General features: G+C 34.1%; 1 protein-coding gene and 1 pseudogene across 2 annotated transcripts; one reads left to right on the top strand and one right to left on the bottom strand.

The window, feature by feature from the left end:
• Positions 1-269: 269 nt before the first annotated feature.
• On the bottom strand, positions 270-7,158 carry LOC148627699 (uncharacterized; annotated as a pseudogene). Its single transcript, XR_015922574.1, has 5 exons — positions 7,008-7,158; positions 5,352-5,463; positions 2,935-2,966; positions 1,093-1,738; positions 270-483 (listed from the first exon to the last, which is right to left on the bottom strand). The product of XR_015922574.1 is annotated as an uncharacterized LOC148627699 (transcript).
• Positions 7,159-10,876: 3,718 nt separating this feature from the next.
• LOC148627698 (uncharacterized) lies at positions 10,877-27,049 on the top strand. Its single transcript, XM_088577141.1, has 5 exons — positions 10,877-10,960; positions 13,209-13,281; positions 20,939-21,008; positions 25,283-25,419; positions 26,436-27,049. Exons 2-5 carry the CDS (start codon positions 13,275-13,277, stop codon positions 26,834-26,836), a joined length of 615 nt encoding a protein of 204 aa, XP_088433267.1. The 5' UTR covers positions 10,877-10,960; positions 13,209-13,274; the 3' UTR covers positions 26,837-27,049.
• The last annotated feature ends 592 nt before the right edge of the window (positions 27,050-27,641 follow it).

Raw genomic sequence — 27,641 nt, 5'->3', positions numbered from 1 at the left:
TTGGGAGTGGAGAGATCCGTTCATAAATGCATGAACGACCGAAAATAGCTGTTCAATCCTATAATAATTCTGAAATAGCTTTGTCAACAAAATCCTTGTGTTCTAAAGCAGACCTATTTTTTTCTCAAAAATACGCTCTCAGGTTCGTTTAATAAAGGAATTTTATAGCCTTCTGCAATTACATCAAGTATAAAATCAAATTTCTTTCCAAAAATCAAAAGATTGCTTGAAACGACCTTTAACATTTACGTCAGAACTGGTATCGAGTCAAAATTGTCAGAATGTAATACCTTAACGTATCTTCATAAAATGAGTTAAGCAACAGATCCTCTGGTAACTCCATTTCTGTTCTTTGGTTTCTTACAATCCCTGGACCAGTGGCGGAACTTCCCGCAGTTGTAGCAGATGTCGTTAAGGTGCACTATAGTTACATTAAGGCGCACTGTTTCGGATACCAAGTTACCCCGTCAAATTTTTGTAAAACTTAAAAAAAATATTAAAAGTTGAAATTTGGTGCATACATTGTTAAAATGTAGTTAAGCATTTATACATAGGCAGATGTAATATATGTAATTGTAAACAGGTGTAATTTAAATGAAGAATGGTATCCGGAACGTTTCAGTCCCCTGCCGCATTAGGTTCTCTCCTCAGCATCAGATGGCTGATTTTCAAAATACCTTATTTCGCACGAACTTTTGGGACTAAAATTGTGAGAAAATGAATCGAAAAGGGTCTTATTACTTTTACCCTTTTTCCACCTAGTTCATGCATGCTTTCATCCCGTGGTAGTGTCTAAGTGTCTGATGTTTTATAAAACATACTATTTGGCTGTTAGTTTTGGAAAGGCACCCCTCATTTGTACTAAAACTGAGTAATATTTTTTTTTCAGTAAGTTACCATGGCTACTGACTTTTATAACAATAATCACTTAATTACTTATAAATGACTTGAACCTCCACACACCAAGGATTTCAAAAATATGCACTTTTTATGACAAAACACTATAAATTTCTGTGCGGACTGCCTCAAAACAGCTTTATTTCAACAAAATGAGACCAAATTTTCAGAAATGACCTAACTGTATTATACTACCTTAGGTTTTGCCCGGTTTTGTTGACCCTGTCTGGAACAAAGTGCGCCCACACGAAAGGGCTGCCCACGAAAAGCACCATCAGCATCTCCACCATTACGAGCGAGCTGCACCGCTGAACCCGCTGCTTCAGCTGAGCGTTTCCTAGCCTGCTTCTTGACTGCCTTTTCCGCGTTAATCTTCTTAACTGCGCGAATATCTGCGGCCCTATTCCTCTTTTCGTCTTCTGAGTCACTGGCAACTTCATCTAAATACTCGTTTACGGTCCTCCACCCGACTTCAGGCTTATCAGCTATTCTAATCAACTTGTTTCTGCGCTTCAAAAGAATGTTCGAATCCTCCAAAACTCTAACTGCTTTCTTCGGTCTGTTCTTTTGAATGTACTTGATAGCCGTGCCGATATTGTCCTGAATGTCTGAATTTAAATCAAATTGCAGCTGATTTCCCTTAAATTTAAAAGTATTTTCTGACTTTTTAACAAGTTTCACAAGATTATCAATGGTATCGGAAAAGTTTTCTCTATCCCGGACAACTTATTATTCATATACGAAGTTAACAAAGAAAAGATATCAGCGTTGGACACCTCGTGCTCCGATTTACCTTTCTTTTCATCCACTTTTTCTTGCTTCTTCCTTGCTTTTTCTCGTTCTTGTTTCCATCAAGGAATGTTCTACCAACAATTCTGAAATAGGGCACTGCCTTTCCGGAGCTGGTTCTATTTCATTCTCAATCTTCGAGTCTGACATAGACATAAATTTGTCTACAAACGTGTATGTAGTGAGTGGTCACCGCACTAACTTCGATAGATATAAAATCTTGCGCAATTCCTTTATATACCCAATCTACCAAAACCGGTTCTATCTATTTATAAACCCGTTTTAGAAATTACTGCGCGAACTGCAAATAAATATATTTATCGCCCTTAAAGATGACAAATCGAAAAAAAAAAAACAAGAAAACAACTTTATATTGAGTGTGATAACAGTACCAGGACACATAGTCAATGCTCCTAGTCCGGGTTGCTCACATACATCTTTTTCCATGTGTATTGTTATATTGATTATTTGCGTGTGTTTATTCTTGTTGTCGGGTTGTTGTTTCTGGTTTATCTTTAATACATATAAAACATCTCAGAACGGTATTCCGATTTAGTTCATTTTTCCACTCCCTCTAGAATTTATAAAACTAAAACAGCAAAAGTCAGGCCAGCTGTGTGAAAAGAGAACAGCTAACTAAATACTAATGCAATTCAGTCATTTTTTTTTAAAAAACGGGACAACTACAATATCAAATTTGATTCATTCATAAACTTGTTTCAGCCTTATCGAGGAAGATTTCTTCTGCAGAACAAAATACACATTTACCTGAGTTGGCGTGTAGTAATTATGTTTATAAAGTTGTTCCATTATTTTTATCTTAACACTCCATATAAAAATTGAGAGCCAAAACAGAATACTAAACAAAAACATATTTAATTTGTTGTTTAAAACGAAATTATAAAAATGAGAAGATGGATTATAAAGATAAGTACATGTATTAGCAATAAAGAACCTATCATGAAGAATCTCATAACTTGTAGTTGGTTTCTCGTACATTTTTTTGTTGGGAGTACATGATATATCATTCGATTTACATCTATAAGTTTCCATTTTGTAGAATATATGAGCAAATAAAACAAACTAAGACCTTAAAGTATGATTTATTGTCTAACAATGGACAAAAAAATATACAACAGGTGCTTTAATTTAGATTACCCCTCAAAACTAACACCAAACCTAATTGTTGTTTCTACCATTTTTTTTTTTTTTTTTGCTTTTTGGTCTACACTTTTAATCAGTATATACCTAAACATGTTATTTCCAATGTATACAATTCTCTAAAACAAAAGGAAAATATACGTATATCAAACAACCATTTAAGATGTTATAAACAACTACATGTTTGATTACGGATTTCCACTTTTTTCCGTTGGAATGGTAACGCTGTTTGATTTGCGCGTTTATATACAAACAAAACGTGACACATTTGAAAACAACGCAATAAATTTTGTTGTTAACACTACAGTAACTGCATACATATAATCAATAATGAGAACCGCACTGGGTTTAATTTTGCTCATTCAAATTTGGTTGATTGGTATGTATTGCATGTTTTGTTTGTATTTTAGTTCATTAAACATCAGAATAATTGAGATAATTAAAGAGTATCATTATAATTAGACTCGATTGCAATGATATAGATACATCATTACACTGCTTTTTGCGGGACCGAGTAAGATTGCAATCATACTTGATTAACATAATTATGTACAGTCAAGTGAACAAACATTCTGGACGCGATAAACAGACAATACACTCATTAACAGCAAACTCCGAAACAAACCGCATTCGTAATTACTTTATTCTTATATGTTTTCTTCTATTTCTTTTCAATTCATAGAGCATGCCATTCTCTATATATCCATCTTTGTCTTAGTCATCCATCCTTCCGGGAAAAAGAAGGTTCTAATATTTAAGCATTAATTTGATGCTTTTTCAAATAATGTAAAAGCACCTTAACTGGTAAATATGAATTCAGCATTGCGCCAAAACTTTGGTGGACGATATGATTCTCAAACAATTCAGTAGTCAATTTGAAGTTTTTTAGTTTAAACCACTATTACGAAGTCGGTTTGTAACCAGTATCTATTAAGACATTCTTTACATTAAACGGTATATCTGCTCTATGTATTATATATTGAATGGGGTACCCCTGGGGTGTTACATGCTGGGGTTGTCAGGCTATAATACGGAAAACCTGACCGCAAACCATAGTGGTGCACCGTGTTGGGAAAGATGCCACGTTCTTCGCACGTTAAAGAACCCTACTGTGGTATTCTCCTGGAGTAGGAACCATAGGGCTCCGCCACAGGAGGCTAAATTGCCCGACCCTACCCACCTCTCCCTATTTCCAGTGGCAATCAATAATTATTGACCCCATTCTCCTTGTGTCCCATCCCTTTTTCATTTCATCATAATTTCATGCTCATTTTATCATCAATTTCATGTTCATCGTCTGAATATAGCTGAAATAATGCTGCTCGGACGTTAAACCCCAACAAACAAACAAACAAACATACACGTGTTTCAAGGCACAGCCTCTCATACCAATCTTTTTTAGTCGGAGTGATTTAACTTTATTTGATATATACAGTGTCGTATTCCTTGTTTCTCTATTACTATTTTTTGATACATCATATCAATTAATATATATTTATAGTTTCTTCATTATTTTTTTCTTCATTAAAGAAGTGGTTTTCAATTTTGGCCTCTCCTAAATTCCAAAATGGAATAGGGTGTCTTAAACGGTTTCATCGGGGTAACGTTACCGAAAGTCAGTAAGACTTTATTTTACTACAAAATTTATTTAAAGGCAGTGTGTGTGTGTGTGCTGCAGTGAATCATTTGTACTTCTTTAAATGAACATATAAGATGCATTTGAATGTATATGTATATAGTTAAAACCCAAAACATTTTGTTACCTCTAACTCGTGTTCTAGCACTTTAAAACCTAATGAAGTGAAAATAACACAGGAGTATGATAGAGCTAAAATATGATTTGAAACAATTTTTACAAACCAAAATATGCTGACATGATTTTTTTCATTTCATTTTTTTTCAATAAACAAGAATTTTGAGAAATTGGCAACAAAATTATAGTAATATTAAGTCATCCCAATGGTAATTTCAACATTTTAAGAATAAACAGGTTCTTCTTAAGCTATATGAGTCTAAAGTTAAATTTATGTGCTAGCAATATGTTTTTTACAAGTCGTCAAAAACAATGGGTAAAAAATTTGCTCTACCAAGAACTGAAGGATTTGATGTTCATGGATCATAACCGCTACTAATATCTTCAAAACTAAGATCCTTTTCAAAAATTTGCAATTTTGTTTTTGCAAGCTTAAAAACTTAGCTTTAGGTGCAATTTTAAGATTTTCCGACAAACCTGAGCACAGACAATTGTAATTTAAAACAAACCATATTGCAATAACAGCTGTGTGATATGTATCATACATTGTCAGGTCAAATGATTGTGTCTGCAACAAAATATCATTTACACAATCATAAAATATAAACATAATCTCTTCAATAGATACCCCAATTGAAGGTATTAAGAAATTATTAAGTTCTGGGTGTCTTATTTTCTGTAAAAAAGAGAAAACTATAGACTGAGCTAATATTTGCTTTTAGTTGCAAAAGAATCTATTTTTGAGTCGTACTTCACTTCATCAGGGGTTGTATCACCAGGGCTTACTGAATCTCCACTCTCTACTGCAACAGGAACGCCAGCAACAAGTATATCTATATATCCATGCCATGTTTGTGGATTCCCTGTCAAAATATTAGAAAAAAATAAGTACATTTTTTACATTTACAAATAAATAAACAAATGTACATGTATATGTAATTAATATAAAATGATAGTCGTTGCAGATATCAATTTTTCATAAAACTCCTAATCTCTAAAGAAACTATATACCTTGAAAAGCCTATAAAACTTATTAAGATCTCCAAATTCAGGACTCTTAAAAAAATTGTATTTTATTTTTTGCTATCTTAAAAAACTTTGCTTTGAGTGCAAATGCATCGGAGAGTAAAGCAACAAAACCTAGAACAAGATCTCACCACTTCCGGGTCAAATGGCTACCCCCTATGTAGTTCCAAAAAACCACTGAACCTAGTAGACTTATGCATTGTAAGTGCATTATGTGTGTGTATTCTGATTAAAAGTAGTCCAAATAAAGCTGAGAATGTGTACTTTAAAATCATATATGTAAGTTACTAGTAACTACAAAAGTGTATGAATATTGTTTACATGTGTGAGGTAAAAATGTGGATTTTCAGTATTATTTATTCAAGTAAATTTTGTGAAGAATTTCTACAATCATCATACCATTAGCATAATGATTATGAAGGCCTTATTTTCCAAGCTTCGCAATGGTATGCAACTTTTAGATGTCATTTGTCCTGGGAATTCACAATGAAACTTTGAAAATTACTTTTTTAATATGTAAAGTAATGGAAACATTAGAAGTGGTTAGTGAGACCTAACTCTTAATTTTGATTTTGATTAAATATTCAACATACATGTCGTATGATGAGAATTTGACTAGAACCAAAGTGGCCCTTTTTCTGCTCCTAATTCTTAAATTGAGGTATATGCAGATATAAATTGATACAATTTTATAAGAAAAAATCAATTCATTTATAGTCAAGTTATTATCTTGACATCCTGAAAATTCTTGTTTCTGGCCCCTTTTTGACGAAAGTTATTCCCTGAACGTAAAAAGTTCATTATTCATTGGCAGCATACATTATCAACATTTTGCGGTCATAAAACATTGTAGAAAAAGAACGCTGATGTGCAACATTTACTTAGTTGTAAAGAGCAAGGGAGCTAATGTGAAAAGAGCCAAAAAGCTTTATTACTGAAAGCAGGTGGTAAAATCTCCTTATAGTGACAATTGAATAGCGGTCATCATAATTAATACATTCAACCTTAAAAGGCAGTGTCCAAAAGATCCCAAAGGTGTTTTGGAGTAGTTAAGTACATGTAGGACACATTGGTATAATGTAAGGCAGATTTCTACCTAGAGACTACTACTCAATATCCTAAATAGATTAGTACTGAAATTGGAAGTGGTCTTTTTCAACTAGCTGTAAGACGTATATAGTACTGACAGGAGTTTTCCAGGAGTTATCTTTCCAAGTATCTGTGCTTGTGATGTCACAAACATAAAAAAAAATGGCAGCGGAAACTGGTATGCTTTAACTTTGCGATGTAATCCTTTGCACAGTTACTTTTTTTTACTATCTGAATTGATTTAACCCTACTTGTAAAAAGAGCGAACTTACACTTTAATAATTGCGTTTACCTATACTTGTACTGCCACTGTTGTTTGCCACATTTACATTATAGCCACACATACAGGTGTAATCTCTAAAAGCATTACGATCGTCAAGTAAATATCCTGAAGTAGCCAACTTGCTAAAAACATGTTCAGACAATGCCACAGACAGTCCCATTTCATTCTTGTGATAACCTTTTCTGTTTAGCAAGTTGATGAAGACATTTTCTCAGCCTAGTATAAAAATTAATATAAAGAAATATTCTGATTTTCTCACATGTGGAACACCATTCATCTTCTCTAACAATTATTAAAATACATTCTGGAAAAGTATGTGAAAAAAATACAAAACCTGGGTTAATTTTGTTAGGGGAATTCAGAAGTTCTGTACTCCCAGTACGTAATCCCCAAGCTTTAGCCAATGGAAAATAAAATAAAATGATTTGCAGGGGGCATCTTGAAATGACAAAGAGGTCAAACCCTGGACAATTGAGGCAAGTATGGACACACTACTAAAACTTGACACAACCTTGAATTTTGATTACAATTAGATATCTGGCATAATTAAGATAAAAGATGCTCCCAGTAGACAGATCAATGAGATTAACTTCACCATGCTGGGTGAATTTCACACCCTGGTCAGTGATTCTCCGTACACAATTTACAATTGTAATATACGATGTCCCAGCTAGGTGGGTGCAATACTAATATTTCACCCAGAAAATATCAAACGGACACAGTGTTTTACCAACAACATGTAACATGGATTTAAACTCTGAATTGAGTTTTCGGGGCTTTTTTTACCTTCAATTTACCACCGATTATCGGTCATATTCCCAATGACAAAATGTGTCTTTTTTCCCCAAAAAATTATTATGAATTTTCTAACCAAAACAAGCAATATGAAAGTTGTCAATTCGTCTGTTGGTTGGATGAAAGTCATATTTTATTGATGAGGTGGCAAATCGTTATTGTCACAGTTTCTTGAGAGCAATTTTAAGATCAGGGTAAAAACATGTCTATTTTTCAATTTACGACATTTCATGGCAGCCGATTTACGGTGATTATTTCAGAACTTCATTTACCTTTATCTTCCTTGGGTTTTAGAATAAAAGGTATCCAAAGTAATAATACATCTTTATGTCTCATAGTAAATGAATTTATTTGTTAGATTTTCCCAATTGATAAAAAAATTCCCAATCTCAGGGGCAGGAGCCTTATTTGAAAAAAAGGTAGAAAAAGCCCTGGTGTTGCAGAAGCAAATGTCCTTGAGTGCACAGTACATACTAATACTGTTTGAAAAGATTGATTGGTGGGGTTTAATGCCCGAGCAGAAATATTCCAGAGTTGCTTATTCAGGGGATGAACATGAAATGGGTGACTGGGTGATAAAATGAACATGAAATGATGATGAAATAAACAAAAGGCTCCCCAGAACCTGAATCGCTGACCTGGTATTGTTTTTGCCTTTCAAGGACAATAACTCTAACAAGGAGTTTTCTGACAAATTTGACTCCACTTGATTCATTGGAGTCTTTTGTAAGCCTTATAATAAGGATCATTTCAGCAATTGAAAGCTATCACCTAAACCTAAAGGATTTGGAGATGTATGCAAAAATCTGCTGACACCAATGTTCTATTTTTAGTAACAGCAGCCATGTTTTTTAACAGATCAAAAATAGAAACGGTTATTGTGTTATTAAAGCATACTCTAAAAAACAAAAATGCCAACTTTCATTGAATTCTGTAGAGTAGTTTCTGAGGAACAGCAAAAAACGTCCAAAAAGACCAATAACTCCAACATGGGTCGACAGATTTGCACCAAATTTTGATACAGATAGATATCATCATGCTAAATACCTTTACCGACGGCAGAATTTGGTTAAACCAATTACTGTTTTGGAGAATCTCTGATACTTTGTAAAAGACAGACTATGTGATGAAATAACACACTTTCCAACTTGATATTTATTTTAAAATAACTACATACAAACGTTTTTTGTTCAGTTATTTTCGACCTGAGCATGTAAAAGACTGACAAAAACGTCTGCTGAAGTTTGATATAATGTCCGGCATGTGCTGTCAAAATTTCCGGACCCTTGTAATGGAGATATATGCAAATATCTGCTGTCTGACCCTTATGTTCTATTTTCAGTAGTGACAGCCATGTTTTTTAACAGATCAAAAATCCAAACGGTCATTTTGTGCAGAATACTCTAAGGAACAACTATACGACCAGGTGAGCTAAAAATGGCATCGGATACAAGGATAATGGGGTTGACCACAAAGTAGGTTCCGTCAGGCCCTATTTGGGCCCTAGTATCAACATTTTTGAAAGATTTTTGTTTTGCTCTATACTATGTACTAAGTTTATTTGAAAGGATAATAGTTGTAATAAATACACCTCAGCATATTTTGGCAATATCAAGAACGTTTTGACATAATAGCGGTCAAAATGAACACAATATTAGAGAAATTTTGTTGCATTTTTGCAGTTTTCAATAGTTTTTGCCTAAAACGGAAGTGGCCACATCCGTGTTTATCCAAAATATTGACATACATGTATATGTTATACAAAAATGTATCTCATAATATTTCACAATATACAAAAAGATCAAGAATGAACATGCATGCGGCCAAATTTTTTTTCACAAAAACTGTCACAACTATGCTGAAATATTGATTTTTCATCATTTAGGCAATTTTGTTGACAGGTGCTACAATGACGAGTTGCATTTCTGTTTTGGCCTAAATCTTATTGAACTAGTTGGTGTAAACACTTACAAGTATACAAAAACGATAAACATCTTTTTTTTTATCAATTTCAAATTTCATGGCCAAAACTGGCCATAACCGAACCTTCTCCTTTTGATTGCCACTGAAAATAGGGAGAGGTGGGTAGGGTCGGGCAATTTTAATGCTGTCACCGACCGATGGTTCCTACTCCGATAGAATACCACAGAAGGGTTACTTAAATTGCGAAGAGCATGGCACATTTCCCAACACATTGCACCACAATGGTCTGCGGTCAGGTTTTCCATATGGCCTGACGACCCCAGCAAGTAGCATGCCAGGGGTACCCCATACCACCACCTGGGGCACATAACCAAGTTGCTTTGTAGAGCACCCTAGCCCCCACCAGAATTCTGAGCACTAGTTAGGCACCTTTTACGACAAGCTTAGCGCTGCTGCGGGCCTATTCTTTTGACACCTGGACCCGCAAAAGAAAAGCTGAAAATACATGTATGCCAGGGATAAAACTTAACTTTTTTTGCTGGAGCCAAATGGGCTACTAACCTTTTATTTCTTGGGACCCAACAAAATTGTTAGTGGTCCAGTTTTTTTCTTTGGAAAAAACAAATATATATCAAACAGTTCTTTAGTTTAATATTGGAAATACCTACATAACAAAACATTTGTGTATCTGTAATATTATACTTTTTGTTTTTCATATTTGTGAAAGTATGTAACGTTATCCTCATTTTTTTTCTTTTCTGTGGAAGCTTAGCACTGCTTATAAATTTCCATTTTGAAACAGGAAGTTTACAAATTTTGAATTTTGATGGACATGTACACAACGATGCGTACATTGTTCTTATCGTAATATTAATAGTTAGGAATAAATAAATTGATTTGTTACTGACTGTTTGGGTAGAAATGTTCGAAATATGTATCAAAATTCAACCGGATTGACTATGCCATACCGATTTCACTTAGTCTATTATTTCGACTACTGGTTCCCTCTTTGAAAACATGTGACTTCCATTTATAAAAAAAAAACCAGCGATGTTTTTATAAATAACCATGCAGTACTTCTAGAACTAACTTGTCAGTTGGAGTTATGAAATAAAAAAATATTTCAGTCGCCACCTGGGCGATCTGGAATGTGACGTGAAGTCGCCCAAGTGAAATTATGGTGGCCATGGACGACATTTAAGCTTTATACCTGTAAGCAAGGAGTTGAATACAAAGATCCTGATGTATGTAAAAAATTTGTCTAAACCTCAAAACTGAGAAAACTAGATTGCAATTTGAATACCTTCATCTGAAAAATACTGCAATAATCTTTCCACTGCATCAGTTATGTTATCGTCTTCTGCCAAGTTCTGGAATGTATTCTTTATCCTGAAGCACCTTAACCAACGTTTCAACACCTTTCATAAATATGGAGGCAAACGGATAGAACTCGTCTATTTTTACCTCTGTGTCACAGTGTGCATGACTATAAAACAATTTATACTTCTGGGGTTCTTTCAGTGAATTTTGGATATTTCGTAGTCGGAATTCTCAAAAAATGCAAAAAGTGGGATTTTCGATTTTTCCTTTAAAAGTCACATAAATTTGTTTCTACAACTTATTGCTCAATTAAAACGTCTCAAATTTAGTATCATTCGATAGAAAATTTTATTTTCTATATAAATAAACCACAAAAAAAGTATTTTCAAGAAAGAGTTTTCAAAAAATGTTAAAAACATTACCCCTACTCCTAGAAAACTAGTCTCAGTATCGAACAGAATTCTCATTCACAGCATACTGATACGATACAATTCATATTTTAGGCATTCATACTTAAGATATACTCAACATATCTGATCAATTCAGGCGCTCAGATGTTTCTTTTGGGGTGACGATTGCTATAAAATCACAAAATGGGAAATTTTCAGCATTTTAGAATTCCTTTTATATCACTCATTATTGTCATATTTTTTTTTTTTTAGAATATCGTAATTCAAACACGCTTTTGCGTGATACGGTACATTAATACTTTCAAATGAGCCCAAGTAATAAGTATTTGAACTTTTCCACGTCAAGTAAGGTGGAAAATTGCCACCCCTTACCATGAAAAAAATACCTCAACATGAATTAAAATTTATTTTTTTAGGGGGCATATAAACGGTCTAAAATAGATATGTTGGGTGTTATTGCTCAATTTATTGATATATCCAACATATCTTCTCATTTCAGGCGCGTATTTTCAGTTTCAATGTGACGATAATGATTTTTTTTTAAAAAAGAGAAATTTTCGGAATTTCATGTTTTCTTCATTTTCACCTGTAATTGGTAAGATCCCAAATTTGCATTTTTTTTATAAATTCTGGCTAAAAAAAACGCTAAAATTCATCGAAAAAGCCCCAGAAGTATACATTGTGATAACACTAAACAGAAAATACCGAATAAGTTATTTTTACTGAAGCATAAATACTCTGGGAATTTTGACATGAAACAAAAGATCAATTCAAGTGATTTTTCGTGGGGTAGGGGTACATTTTTTCCTTTTACCCCAAATCCCTTCGTGTAACCGCCAAATTTTCTTGGTACAGTTTTAAAGTTGAGACATTGGACACCAAGATAATATCTCAATTTGTTTAGTTTGTTTACACATGCTGTCACAGGAAGACTTGAGTCACAAAAATCTTGGCTATTTGATCCAGTGGGGTATACAGATATAATAAGGCTTATACTGAAAACAGAATCCGAGAATATTGAATTCTTTGGCAACAAATTGATTCGGTAACGAAAGGTATAAAGATACCTAGAAATCACCATGTAGTTGATGAATGAGGGATGCACGGTGGACCCTCCCAGCTTAGGGGCTACGTGGGTTATTATGTTTTATTTCAGCTTCCAGAAAGGATGAGTCGACTTGTTCCGATAATTATGCCGACAAGTCGACATATATAGGACATGTCAACATAAACTACATCTCAACAACCTGACTTAACGAGGACAGTAGTGAGAGGATAAGTCGACCTGTTCCGATTATCATGTCGACATGTCAACATAAGTACCTCAACAACCTGATTTCACAACGGCAGTGGTGAGATATATCTCGACCCAAGGACGAGATGTTGAGATATTCTATGTCGACTTGACTAGAAAATTTTCGTGATAAGTCGACATAAAATGTCGTTATGTCGACTTTGTGAGATTTTTAAGTAGACTTGACGTGATAGTTATGTCGGCATACTGACATAATTATTTTGACAGCTCAACTTGTCGATGGAAGAAATGAAGCCTCCATAATTTTCAGCCTGGTGCAAGTCAGATTATTAATTTTCATCATTACCTTGGATCGTTATTCTATACTCATAAAAAGATTTTTTTTGAAAGAAAATTTAAATGTGCATATCCGGGTTACCAAAATAAGTGGTTTGGGTTTCATTTCGTTTCGCTTTGTTTAGTTTCATTTCGACCCGTTTCGCTTCGATTTCATTTCGTATATTACAGGTACCCATCAGACAATGGCAGACGCAGCTCCTTTTCCTGATTATCCAAGTTTTCCTCTGTCATCATATGCAATGTATGTGTTTCAAAATTTTGAGTTCTAATGCGCATTTGGCATGGTCATTTTCAAAAGCATATACTGACATCGTTCCGATGCAGACTGAGCAAGAGGATGTGTTCTTTTCCCCGCTGCACACTTTGATACTAATCCCTTTTTGGATTCAGTGTCCGGAGCTATATTCTGATTTGGCCGCCCAAATCAGAAAATAGCTCCGACCACTGAATCCCAAAAGGGATTAAACTTTACTTGAAGAGTTTGCAAAGCAATGGCCATTATTATACTTAACTTCTAAGTAATTAAAGAATTGTCCCACAAATCTGACTTTGTGTAACAATGCCTTCCATATCTTTCAAAGACTAAGATGGCCGCATCAATGTTTTGGTGCAATCGGCAAACATGGGTTGACTCCGCTACTCTTCCTCAATCCGTATGAGGAGGGTACGGGCTCGGCCGAATTCCCTCTTTTCACAGTTCAGGGCAACAGGACATTATTTAGCAATTAACCAATAGTAATCTCCCTTGTGTGTAGGTGTTTTAACATAGGGTCAAAGGGGGAATTTAATTAAATATTGTGATTTCTTTAAAACATGTTTCTAAATCAGAGGAGAAAAAATGACATGAATGATACTAATTAAATTCAGCTAAAAATCAACCTCTGCTTTATAAATTCAGTAATTAATTTAGAAGAAATAAAAACTTAATTTTTTATATGATGCCTACCCAAATGGTGGACAAAGGGAGGTAACGCTGTAATTTGCATAATAGGTACGAGACCACAATTATCTGCCCTTAGCTTTTCGTTGTATACGAATATAGTTCCTATAATAATAGGGGATTTTTCAAAAATTTTTTAGAAACACTTCCTTTCAGAATTTCTCATACTTTTTGTGCTCAAATGGAAGAGGAATAATGAAATTATTTTAGTAGATGTGTTGAAATGAGAAATTTGACATTTAGGTTGTGATTTGGTGAGGTCAAAAAAGGTCAAGTTTGTGACATCCAGAAGCCATTTTGGGTCATTTTTTAGGGTATCTCTGTGTTTATGCATAAAATTTGAAAAAATAATGGTAAATTTTTTTATATTTTTTATATAAGTTGTTGGAAGGTTCAAATTAACGTCCCTGAAAATCTGAATTGAATTGCGCCGGTGGAATTTTTTTAAATTACAGAAAGGCTATGAAGAAGACAGTGGGAAAATTAATTGTGGTTTCGTGCCTAATAGAGAGGTATGTTTGCATACAAAAACAGCTGATATGGCTACATTTTTATACTGGTGAGTATTTTTATGTTTCATATGTGTAGTAGAGGTACAGTACTATTGAAATATATCAAATTTACTATATTTTGAGGAAATTTTGCATAATTTAGCCATTTTTCAAAAGATAGGAGATGGATATCTCAAATTTGGACTTTTTTTGTGGTTTTGAGGAGTACCAAATCCTCGTTTTGAGAAATATTCCTACTCAATCTTGCTTGAAAAAGTAACTTTACAAAATGGATGCCTTTTTTCAGAAGTATCATCAAAAGCTAGAGGAAAAATGTGCCCTTGGGCTAAATGGAGAGTGTTTTATTTGGACAGGGTCATGTACACCAAATGGCAAATATGGGGTCATAAATTGTAGATTTCCTGGTGCCATTGGGTGGAAATTATTATATGTGCACAGGCTTGCATACATGATACAGCATAGGGCTGCACAGTTAGCAGCTGTTGATGTATCACACCTGTGCCACAATACCAAATGCATAAATGTAGCTCATCTGGTGTTGGAACCACATGGTATCAACAACAGTAGGCAAACATGTGTGTCGAAAGGGGAATGTATAGGTCACATTGCCCCCTTTCCCCCCTGTTTAGTGCACCTTAAGATGCCAGATAATAATTTAGGTATTTTAATGGATTTAAAAGAAAATGGGCAGGGGAAAGTGTTCATTTATTCATTAAATTTCATTTTATTCGTATCAATATAAGAAATCTTTTTGAAAGATTTGGGTGGTCCTTAAAAGGACCTTTGATTTTTTTAAGCTGTCTGTCTTTTACTTAGGCATCTTCTTCTTGCAGTATGCATCATGCATCAGCTCATCTGGTACAGGATCTAGTTGCCCTTTTACATAGTCTGGTCTCTTTTTGTGGAGCTCTTTATGAATCTTGTGTTCCTCCAGTCTGACAGCTGTCTGTTGTAACCTTCTTATCTTTACTTCAGGTTTCTGCTCATAATTCCTTTTGTAAGTATACTCTCTGTCCATTTTATCAAAGAAGGTCTCACAGTCTTCGGACACTTTAATGTTCAACTCCTTGCTTTTCATCTTGGCTGATGTACCAGGTCTGTTGTTGGTCCTGTGTATTGCAGAATGAAGTCTGCCTTCCATGTTTTTTCCATGAGTTACATTTTTTGGTAAACTCACACTCAATGCACGATGAACTCCTTCATTTTTATTTGTTGTGTGGAACATTCTCATGCTATTGACTGCTTCCTCACTAAGTATCATTTTCAGTAGTTCTAGCAGTATAATTTCATCAATTTCATCTATTTTCAGCACAGTGATGTTGTAAGTGCTTAGGTAAAAGGATCTAGTCCACCAGTTATCACTGACTGTACCTTTGCATACCACAGACTCCTTAAGGCAAGATGAACAGTCTCCACCATAACACTGGACTGTAGTTGAAAGGATGGTAGGTAATTTTTTACATACTTTTTCTGTGTCCTTGTTATATTCATTCATTAACTGGTTCAATATCATGGAACTGCGACACTTCAAGTCCAGGCTAAACATTTTCTTCAAGTCTTTGTTCTCTTCTTTAGTTTGTCCATGAAACATGGTCTCACTAAACTCAGCTCGCATTCCCGCTCGGAATTGATGTTGGCTTAGATGTACTGGGTCCGCCAGTCTCTGCACTTCCCACATAGGATACAGTACATGTATGGCATCTTCTACTCCTTTAGCGGAACGTGCATCTCCATCTGTTGTGGCATAACGGATAAGCATACCTTGCAGTGCAAGCTGATTTCCAATTTCTTTTCCCATGGCATATTCTGATATTGGTATAGTTCTATGAAGGGTAGCAGTACAGTCTTCATGGCCTGGGCACTCTGCATCAAATCCCTTTCCTCTGAGCCAAGCTCCCTTCCAACATAGCTGGTTTAGTGAAGATGATGCGACTACAAACTGCCATGGAGTATTTTGTTCAATCGCAAGCATCTGTGCCTGTGATGCATTTAACCCTGGTTTCTTCCTGCTGGACCTTGTTGCAGTTGGGTACCTGCCATCTAAGGTCACATCTATCACATTTTCTGGTTGTCCCTTCTTTTTGTTGTATGCCTTCACTTGTTCAACCTTATCTTTCATGTCGTCCTTGTTCTGCTTTACCATAACTTTAGAAATTCGGTCGGTGTTTCTCTGCATACCACTCTTGCATGGAGGTGGAACACTTACACGCGCTAAAATCTCCTGGGTCTTGGTGCTTCCTATTGGACTATCTAGTCCTGCTGAAACTAGCGCAATGTTAGTACCGGCTGGATTTGGCCCTGGCTTGTTGTTTTCAACTTCCGAGTACAACTTTGCTAGTGTTGGAGTCACAAACCAACAGTTTGCACACCGAACTCTGTACATGATACAGGCACCCCATTTTCTGTCACTATGTGGCTCCATCCATGGCCTCTTACAAGTTTTTGGTGTTTCCCTGTGCTGTTGGTACGCCAAGTTGAACATGTCAAACATCTTTTCACTCTCAATAATATGAGAATTATTTGATGTCACCTTTTCTTTGTCTGCTTTCAGAAACCGTGGCCGCAGGATCATACTGGATTTAATCACACCACTTCCAACTTCTTTTACCACTTGTGAGCTGTCAGTCCTGGATACGGAATCAGCTTTGATGTCGTCTTGTTGGTGATCTTGCAGATTCATTCGGATGTAAGCTTTTGACTCTTCTTCATCTGATGAAACTGCATTCTCAAAAACGAGACCTTTCGACCACGGAGTATGACCTTTCTTGAACCGTCCAGCATTACTAACCTTGTGGCTTCCTGCTAGACCAGTTTTGCCTTTGTTGTGTGGAGTATTACCATCAGTAAACATATTTGAATCTTCTTCTTGTATGGTTCCGCAACAAAATTTGGTATGATTTTAGTCTCGAAAGGGCTACTATTTGTACTTTTTGGTTCTTTTGATAGTTTAGGTGAGAATTTCTAGATGCTGACAATGTTTACTTAGTTCTAATAAGGCTCAGGGTGCAGTCTTTTACTCATTAGATCAGATAATTTGATCCTAATAGGATACTAGACTGCCCCCTGAGTGATGGGGGGTTTTCAAAGAATCATCAAAGGAAAGCCAATATGGTGGTTTAATTCCGTATTATTGATAACAAATATTTGATTTGGGATTGTTTTTGTACTTTTTAAGTAGATACTAGTAAAAAAAAATAAAATGCCTTTAGAAAAAAAAAAAAAATTAAATTGACCATTTTTGCACCACTATATTATAATTTTCGTTCTTTGAGACCCAAATGTGATAAATCAATTTTGTTTTCTTTAAAATGTGAAGAAAAAAACTTGCTGTGATGAAAATTTCCTAAAATACCTGTGTAATTATTCAAAAATTTTCTTATCTGAAGAACTTTATGTATGAGTATGCAACCCTGAGCCTTTAGATTATTGGTCATATTGCCACCTGTAGAAAATAATTATTTACACAAATACTTTTCAACTTATCAAGAATCTGTAAATTGGGGCTGTTTTCTGAATTATTAAAGTAATTTACAATATTTTTTTCTATATTTTTTATGAAGTAGAAGTATTTTTAATTTTAGCTTCATTTGATTCAATTCTATTTTTTTCCATATTTGGAATTTGAAAAAAAAAATTAAACCACTTTAAAACTATTTTGATAAAAGAAAATTTGTAATTCAAATACTATAATTATCCAAGAGAAAAAAACACTTTAGTTTGTGAAAATATCTCCAAAAGTAAAAAAGTTATTGCAATATTGATAAAAGTGGTCATATCTAACTTTTGGAATTTTTCAGATAAGAAAGAAGAGCTGCAAACAGTTTTGGGTAGCTGTCTTTGAAGCTGGTTTGTGGACATGATAATGAGCCGATTTGATCGAAACTTTGCAGAATGATTGGAAATATGATGAAATAACAGAAGATGGTTTTTTATTACAGTATTTTAACTTTAGCGCATCTAATAGGTACGAGACCACAATTATCTGCCCTTAGCTTTTCGTTGTATACGAATATAGTTCCTATAATAATAGGGGATTTTTCAAAAATTTTTTAGAAACACTTCCTTTCAGAATTTCTCATACTTTTTGTGCTCAAATGGAAGAGGAATAATGAAATTATTTTAGTAGATGTGTTGAAATGAGAAATTTGACATTTAGGTTGTGATTTGGTGAGGTCAAAAAAGGTCAAGTTTGTGACATCCAGAAGCCATTTTGGGTCATTTTTTAGGGTATCTCTGTGTTTATGCATAAAATTTGAAAAAATAATGGTAAATTTTTTTATATTTTTTATATAAGTTGTTGGAAGGTTCAAATTAACGTCCCTGAAAATCTGAATTGAATTGCGCCGGTGGAATTTTTTTAAATTACAGAAAGGCTATGAAGAAGACAGTGGGAAAATTAATTGTGGTTTCGTGCCAGAATATGCGACGCGTGTATTATATTTGAGAGAAACTTGTGGAACGAAAATATTACCTGGGCTTTTAGGTTAACTCGTGTATATGCGATTGAGAACCCAATCGGTCTCAGAAAATATTTATTAGTTTCGATGATTATTAAAATACAAATCGAATTTTAGCTTTTCAAAGATAGTGTTGGTCATAACAGTCTGCAGTATGGCGCGTAGATGTTCACGAAAATTACGTTATCAATATTACCCAAATTTCTGAATACTTAAGTAACTGTCTTTGTGAGAATCATGCAAAATCTAGAAATGTTATACACCCCAAAAAAGGCTACATATTTTTATTTTTGTAATTAAGTTGTTTTATGGGTGTATATTATGAAATGTGTAATTATTCATTCCGATCTGTCTGCTCTTAGGATATGATCAACATTACAAATCCAGTGGATTCTATTGTATCTGAGTGTCATTTACAGAGTTATCTCACGGAATTTTGAAATCTACAGTGCATTCTGTATATTTTTTTTTATCTCCTACGAGCACGGGTTGTATGAAAAACCAAACGTTAATTTCTGTTTACCAAAGCATTTTATACAAAATATCAAAAATAAAAATATGTAGGCTTTCCAACCATGTATCACATTTTGCATGATTCTTAGCTGGAGTGCTACTTAAAAACTGCGAAACGATAACGAAACAAAACTAAACGATATAAGAAAGAATGGGGAAAAAACAATTAATTCGGATTAAAAATAAATCAAAACGAAATAAAAACAAAATGTAACGATAAAAATCGAAACAGAATGAAACGAAACTAAATTACATAAAAGACCTTTTGCATTTTATAAAAACTGGCGTCGGACAATTCGACCCAAGGACATTTCGGACCCTGACAACCAATTATTCCCTACGAATGCCGAACATATCTGACCACGACAATTAGTACAATGCTTTAGGACATTTAAAACCATATATCGACAAAATTTACCGTATTTGAAGGTTATAAGTCTTTTAATATATCAAATCATAAATGACAAATTATCAAAGAGTAATCAAGGGAACCAAGATTCTAGCGAAATTCATAAAAATGTAATCCAGGGACAAAGACCACTCATGGAAATTAAGCAAACACAACAAAGAACGTAAAGTAACCAAAATCATACATACCAAATAACAAAAGTGAATGAGCAACTGGGACTCACCTGAAAACTGGGAGCATGGACCAGGTGCACCGGTAAGCTTTTCTAGAAATACCCGCCAAGTTTCTCAAAAGAAGCGAAGTCCGGATAAACGAAAGAGGAAAGGAAGACTATGAAACGTTGAACAAATCAGTTTTCATGTTGCAAATGGATACATCGTAACGACCCACGACTTTGTTAATTAATGTTTCTTCGGGAGCATTAAAAGTTTTCACCTTCAGCATATAATTATGGTGTTCTATTAAATGTAAAATAATTAATAAATTTGTACTAAAAGCAAAAATACCTTTGATTTTTTGGGTACAGGGATTTTGGGTTACACATTTCAGTACTTTTGGAAGCTAAAAATCGAATCACGTGAATCGAATTACTGGTTTATCTTTCTACAATAACAAAAATATTCTCTTCTTCATGTGTTTGACGCCATTACCATTATAACGATGCGTTATTAATGAAAACAACAGCAGTTATAGCTAAAGCGTACAGTGACATTAAGTCAGTAGTAGAAACAATCAAACGAATAGTCTGATTGTGATACAGGGAATATTGTTGCATCGTTATTTGGAAACGGATATAATGGTGGCTTTAGAAACTAATTACCGCTTTCACAATGCTAGGTCTAACGAGGAGAAAAAAATATAAAAAAAACTATACGTAATAAAAAAACAGCATCGGATTCCATAAACCTGAAATTATTGATATCAGGTCTATGTAATAATTATGACGTAACAAATGCATTGGATAGAATCGATATATTTTGTTGCCGTTTGAAGTTTGAAACAAAAAAAGTTTTAGACAGTAATATAAATCCAAAATGTATAGTCGACTTAACAAATGTGATTTATAGTTGTAGATAAGGTTCAGTGTTATAGATACAGTGGATACTACTATTACTACAGCCCAGGATTAACGTTAGCGTAAGTAAAACAGGTGTGCCTTTGCACAAAAACACGACTTATTTCACCCGAGTCAAAGACTGCTAAAATAAATTGTTGCAAAATTAAATTTTATCGCTTTAAAAATAAAATTGTAAAAATTCATAAAAGGGTTATATGTTCTTTCGTTTGCAACCTATCGAAATACAATTATATAAATCATACGATTATAGAAAATTTTGGTATCATCTTATTTTCAACAAGTACAGGGGTAGCTTCATAAAAAATCATATCATGTAACAATTAAATAAAATAAATAAGTATTAATTTAGCTTTTAATGTGAAGTATTATATATACCATGCTTTTTCCGAGTTAACATACAGTTGCGATCACTTCTAACCTCTCTTAAATTCTGTCAGAATCTGTCAGGATTTCTGTTCTACGACAGCAGACAGATCAGAAATCCTGACAGATCCTTACAGGGTTTGACAGGGGCTGTCCTGGGTCAGGACACATTTTGCCCTATTCCCTGACAGATCTTGATAGAAATTGTCCTGGGTCGAGACAAAGAAAACACGGAAAGCTGTTCTAAACTGTCATACCCCTGGACAGTTCCTGACACTAAATGTTCTATTCTGTGTGACTTAATTTAGAACAGGAAGTCCGCGATTAATAAACAAAACTGTGTGACTAATGTAAATTAGCAAATCCGATTAGGAAAAAAATCTTGATTTCAAAATTTACATTGAATTCCCAATTACAGTGTATATACATAAAGCTCGTCATGATCATCATCCCACAATCACTGGATCGTCGTTCATATTCCAATTTTCGTCGATCACGGTCCAGTCACCCATCGTTCAAAAATTATCATTGTTTACATGTAGAATTTTTTACAGTCTGTCATACACCTGTGATATTAATTAAAGTAAATTATTTAATTATAAAAGTAAAGGTCTATGTTTCTGTTCCAATATAAGTGTAAAAGTGCTAACCGATAACTTTCAGATGTTTGGTAATTCTCACGAAGTTCAAGATTGACAAAGTACTTTTTGAGTGAAAACTACATTTAAGAACATAAGGGTCACAAATCATTCTAAAAATGTTGACATTTTGGCATTAAATGGTTGACTGATACCTAAATATATCGGTCGAAATTCTCCAAAATGCCACTTTTAGCTACGAATACGAGTGTGAACAGTTCCAATTTACCTACATGGTCTTTTATGTAGAAAATGTAGAAATTAAAAATGTTAGTTTCATATTAGTGATTGTGAACCTGTATTTAAGTTAAAATTCTAAAAATTCTGCAAAATGTATGAGTGCAAGCAGTTTATTTTTCATAATGGTCTAAAACACTGTTGACTAAAATGCTTATTTTTTTTTTTCAATTTAACTATCATCTGGCTGACTCTGACACATACATGTTTGTCAAAATTCTTCAAAGATGTCATATTCTTGCAAAATGTATGAGTACCCACACTTTAAATTTCCATGAGAGTCTAAAATTTATGACTAAAATGGTATTTTTTCAATAAAACTATCATATAGTATTTGTGACATTAATTTGAGTTAAAATTCTTTAAAAATGTCATATTCTTACAAAATGTATGAGTGTGAGCACTTTCAATTTCCATGAGGGTCTAAAAGTAATGACCGAAATGGTAATTGTTTTCAATACAACTATCATGTGGTGGCTGCGGTACATTATTTTGAGTCCAAATTCTTCAAAAAAGCCATATTCTTGCAAAATGTATATTAATTTGAGTTAAATTCTTTAAAATGTCATATTCTTGCAAACTGTATGAGTGCGTACACTTTTAATTCCCATGAGAGTTTTAATTACCAAAATTCTAAATTTTTCAAAATAACTATCATGTGGGTGGCTGTGACACATTTGTTTGAGTCAAATTTCTTTAAAAATGTCATATTTTTGAAAAATGTGTGAGTGCGAGCACTTCTGAAATTCTTGAGAGTCTAAAATAATTGACTTAAATGCTATTTTTTGTAATATAACTACCATGTGGGTGAGTGCGACTTATATATTTCAGTACAAATTCTTCAAAAACGTATATATACATCAGTCAAAATTCTTCAAAATTTCATATTATTTCAAAGTGTATGAGTGTGAACACTTTAAAGTTCCATAAAGGTATAAAATTTCTGTATAAAGTGTTTAAAATTGTAAATATATATAGATACTCTGTATCATACTGGTGTCTAGATCTGCAACCAAAATAATTCAGTACAAATTCTTTAAAGTCAGGCAATATTTTTTGTTGGTACTGCATACCATACATAAAAGTCGGGTTAAAAAAATTGGAAAAAAATCAAGTTTAAACAAAGCAAGGCTTCTTTCCCGTCGTACGAATCGGGATCCAGGTGCTACGCCTTTTTTTCGGAATCACGCATACGTATAGTATGTAATTCAGCCAGAGAAGTATTCTGGAGCTAATGACTGGACGAATCTGTCAGGAACTCTTCTAATCTACGTATCTGTTCTACCTAGAACATTTCCTGACAGGAGGGTGTCAGGACCCATGACAGATTATGACAGAGCCTGTCCAAAGCCCTGACAGACCCTGACAAGGTGTGTTGCGGGTCAGAACAGTTTCTGACAGTTTAGAACTGTTCTATGACATCGAATCCTGACAGGATTGAAGAGAGGTTAATAGTGATCGCAACTGTATTTAGACATCGAATCCACGATGAGTTTTTTTAAATATGTTAATGAGTAAGGCACGGAATATGTTTTGCAACATAACGTTCGGCTAATGAAATCGGTTCTAGAGCTCTTAATTCTCATTACTGCAATTCATTATCATGTCTAAGAGTAACCAAGGGAGCCAGGGATAAAGACTAGACATGGAAAACTGACATACGCAACAAAGAACATAAAGTACCTAAAATAATACATACAAAGTAACAAAAATAAATGAGCAACTTGGAATCCACTGAAAACTGACACCATGGACCAGGTGCACCGGTAGGGTAAGCGTCCTCTACTTTTCTAGAAACACCCGCCGAGTTGCTCATAAAAGGTAAAGTTCAGGGTAGACAAAAGAGGAAAGGGAAACTATGACACGTTGAACAAATCAGTTTTCATGGTACAAATGGATACACCGTAACTATTTCATGATGACGATCATAACACTTCTGTAGTGATGACTCCAATCTTGTAGCCACATAACCCTGTTCCAGAAGCCTAATTGTAAGAAGTCTAACGCGATACAAAAGGTCTGCGTTGTTACGGCAAGCTCTAGCATAACGTATGAGTTGTGATATTAAAACTCCATACCCAGGTGCTGAAGGGATGTTGAAAGAAAAGTTGACAATTCTGAATGAAAGTCAACAAAAGTTTGGTCAATAGTTTTCTTTACCATCAATTTTTAAGTGTAGGGTCAAGATATAAGGCTGACTTCAAAGAGTCTGTAGTAGCTTTTATCTCAAGTTCTTTGAGGTAGATGCGGTGTATCAAATCCCCGAAACTAGGATTATTTAACATTGATGCGTCAACTCTATAGCGGAAACTGAGGTTAAAGGATCTAGCTTAACGATGTTCTTTTTTATTCGGATCAAAGCTGCTATAAAGTCAAACTCATAAGAGTGAAGGAATATGTCAGCAAGTAGACGAGCACAATTTGTTCCCATTGGAATGACGACCGTTTGTTGAAAAAATGCCGCCATCACACTGGACAAATATGTTGCCAATAAGATTGGAATGATTTGGAATTATATTTTACAAAGTATGAGGAATCTCTACCAAGAACTATATATTTGTAACTATCTGTACTGTCTTTTTTTGGAAAAACAACGATGTATAATGATTTTGAGTCGGGATTTTAACTGAGTATGGGGAATATAAGGAAATCAAGAAGGTCTCCCTTTTAAATGTTGTGACGGGCGGAGTTTAAACTATGGAATAATATTTAGAGCCTGATATTAACCATGATCTACTTTTATAGAAAATAAACGATTTATTTTCTATGACGTTAAAGTTATGGTATAACATCAAATCTTCCGGCCAGACCATGCTTTTTTTTAAGTGCACAGTATTAAGTCGGTTATTTAGCTATAAGATCAAAGGAAAAATCTATATTCATGTTACAATGCTACTTAATTAATAGATCAAAAGGCACGATAACATATTCAAAATAGTTTCGCGTTTCTAGAACTAAACAGGTAGCATCGATCAGCCACATTCAGATTTAGTAAGAGGCGCCAAGACTTTGAATGGCTTGAAATATGAAATACAATATGTACCTTAAAATTTGAATTATTCATTTTAAAAAAAAATGTTTATTTAATTTTTTAGACAAAGATTTGAAATTGCAGGTTATGTCATCGCTGCACTTGTAATTCTATGTATTTTGTGGTGTTGTTATGAAGGTATCAAAGTATGTCTGTTTGGCAGTAGTGAACAATCTGCACTTGACCTTGGGTCAATTGTAGGTAAGAATACGCATAATTGTATAGATAAGATATTGAAAACAAATGCATCTTAAAAGCTGAATTCAAATTGACGTACAGAAATATGACACTGAAAAATTTACGACACAATAAGGGCCTCATTTTTTCATGACAATAGCCCAATAAAATAACAATCTTTTATTAAAAAAAAAATATCATTTACATTAAGTAAATGTGAAATGATGGTTTAACGAGGTTTTGCACTTAAAGGTAACTTTATTCCTGACATCACTTTGCTTACCCTACTGGTGCACCTGGTCCACGCTCCCAGTTTTTAGTGGAGTCCGAGCTCATTTACTTTTGTTGCATTGTACGTATTGTTTTGTGTTTTCAGGTTCTTTGTTGTGTGTGTGTGTGTGTGTGTCCGTTTTCCATGTCTTTTCTTTTCCCTGCATGGATTACATTCTTTTGATTTCCACTAGAATCTTGGTTCCCTTGATTACTCTTTCATAATGTTCACCTGAATCATCAGCCAACAAATGGATGTGCACTAATCCACAAATGTCATTTATGTAAGCGTATTGAACTTAAGTAACCGCCTTTATAAGAATCATGCAGATTCTGTAAAATGTGATACACTTCAATAAAAGGCTACAAATTTTAATTTTTGTTATTAAGTTGCTTTATAGGTGATGAAATGTATATTTATATATTCCAATGTGTCTGCTCTAAGGAGATACTACGCATGGAAAATGCAAATTATTGTATTTAAGTGTCATTTACAGAGTTATTTCCCTTAATTTTGAATTCTACAGTGCATTCTATATCATTTTTATCTCCCATGAACAAGGGTTAAATAAAAAGTCACATGTTACTTTCTGTTTACTATGACAATTTAAACAAAATATCCAAAAAATATGTAGGCTTTCCAACCATGAATCACATTTTGCATGATTCTTATGTTGAATTCTACTGAAATAGAAGTTTTTATTTCTTGATGGGCAATACCAGTGTGTTGCTTATTTCGCAATCTATGTCTAGATTTGTTTTGATTTCAGAAGACAGCAAATCGCAAGAAAAAAAAATAAATACTAATCATAGGATAGTATTTACACCAGATGGAGTGTTATACAGGTCAGACCAGGGAGACACCACAAAGCGTCCGAAATCGTTAGAAAATGTGCCTTCTCTCAATGCAAAACCATTATCTGGAGACAACACATCACATACGTCTTCATATTTACCGTCATCGCCAACAGGAATATCGCCTTTACCCTCTACTGAACTCTCTGGTAAACAATTAGAAACATCAGAGCAGTACAGAGCATATGTGTCGCATGCCAGTGAAGTAGGGTTGCCTGCAAATGGTATGACATCAATCACAGTTGATTCAGCCAGTACAGTAAACTTAATCGACAATGAAGAACCAAGTAATGTATCAAAAGAAGAGAAGACATAAAATATACTTATTATTTGAGCAATATTGTGAAGACCCCTTTCTCATGTCGCTTAATTCAGTAGTTTTTTTACAATATGCCTACATACACACAAACATGATATTGTTTATAACAATAGATATGTTTTTTTTCTTTTAACAGATGACGAAATGCAATGTACCGATTGATCGTTTTGACTTACCATTTTTTTATTTATAAAGATACATATAATAGTATTTCTTTCTGATTGATTTGTTGTTTCTCTAATTACATTGGAATAAAAAAAATAATCTAGAGAAAATGACAATTGTTTCCTAATTATCAAAAGTAATAGATAAGAAATCACAGAAACAATATCTAACATATAATTCAGTCGTTTGTAGAAAATTTTATACGGTTTCAAGAATACGTAAGACAGTCAGGTTGGCGATAAAGCAATATATGACCGTAAGCAATATTTGTTCGAAACACGTATATGACATTAAGGAGTATACTTCAGAAGTGTCAAAATTAGTGTCAAAGTGTTTCTAAAAGGTCATACGAATCTAAAATACATTAATTACAATACGTCATATCCTTTGATAAGATGGTCGATGATCAGTGTTCATGAAACGTATAACAAACAATATGATTTTCTTTTCTTATCCAGGACAATGAGAAATGTCCCTCAAAAAGTTATATCATTAATTTATCGGTCGACATGGAATGCTTCCCTCCCCTAAAACAAATTAAAGATTTGTCCTATTCGTCGTACACAAACGTTGATTGCTTAGAAGTGAATATGAACACAGGTTTGTATTGTCTGGCATCACGTATGAGTTGTGATAT

Source organism: Perna viridis, chromosome 1, assembly GCF_037379345.1.
Source record: "Perna viridis isolate PV_CMFRI_1.1 ecotype Kerala chromosome 1, ASM3737934v1, whole genome shotgun sequence".
Taxonomy (NCBI): Eukaryota; Metazoa; Mollusca; class Bivalvia; order Mytilida; family Mytilidae; genus Perna; species Perna viridis.
This window is presented reverse-complemented; position numbering and strand designations above follow the sequence as displayed.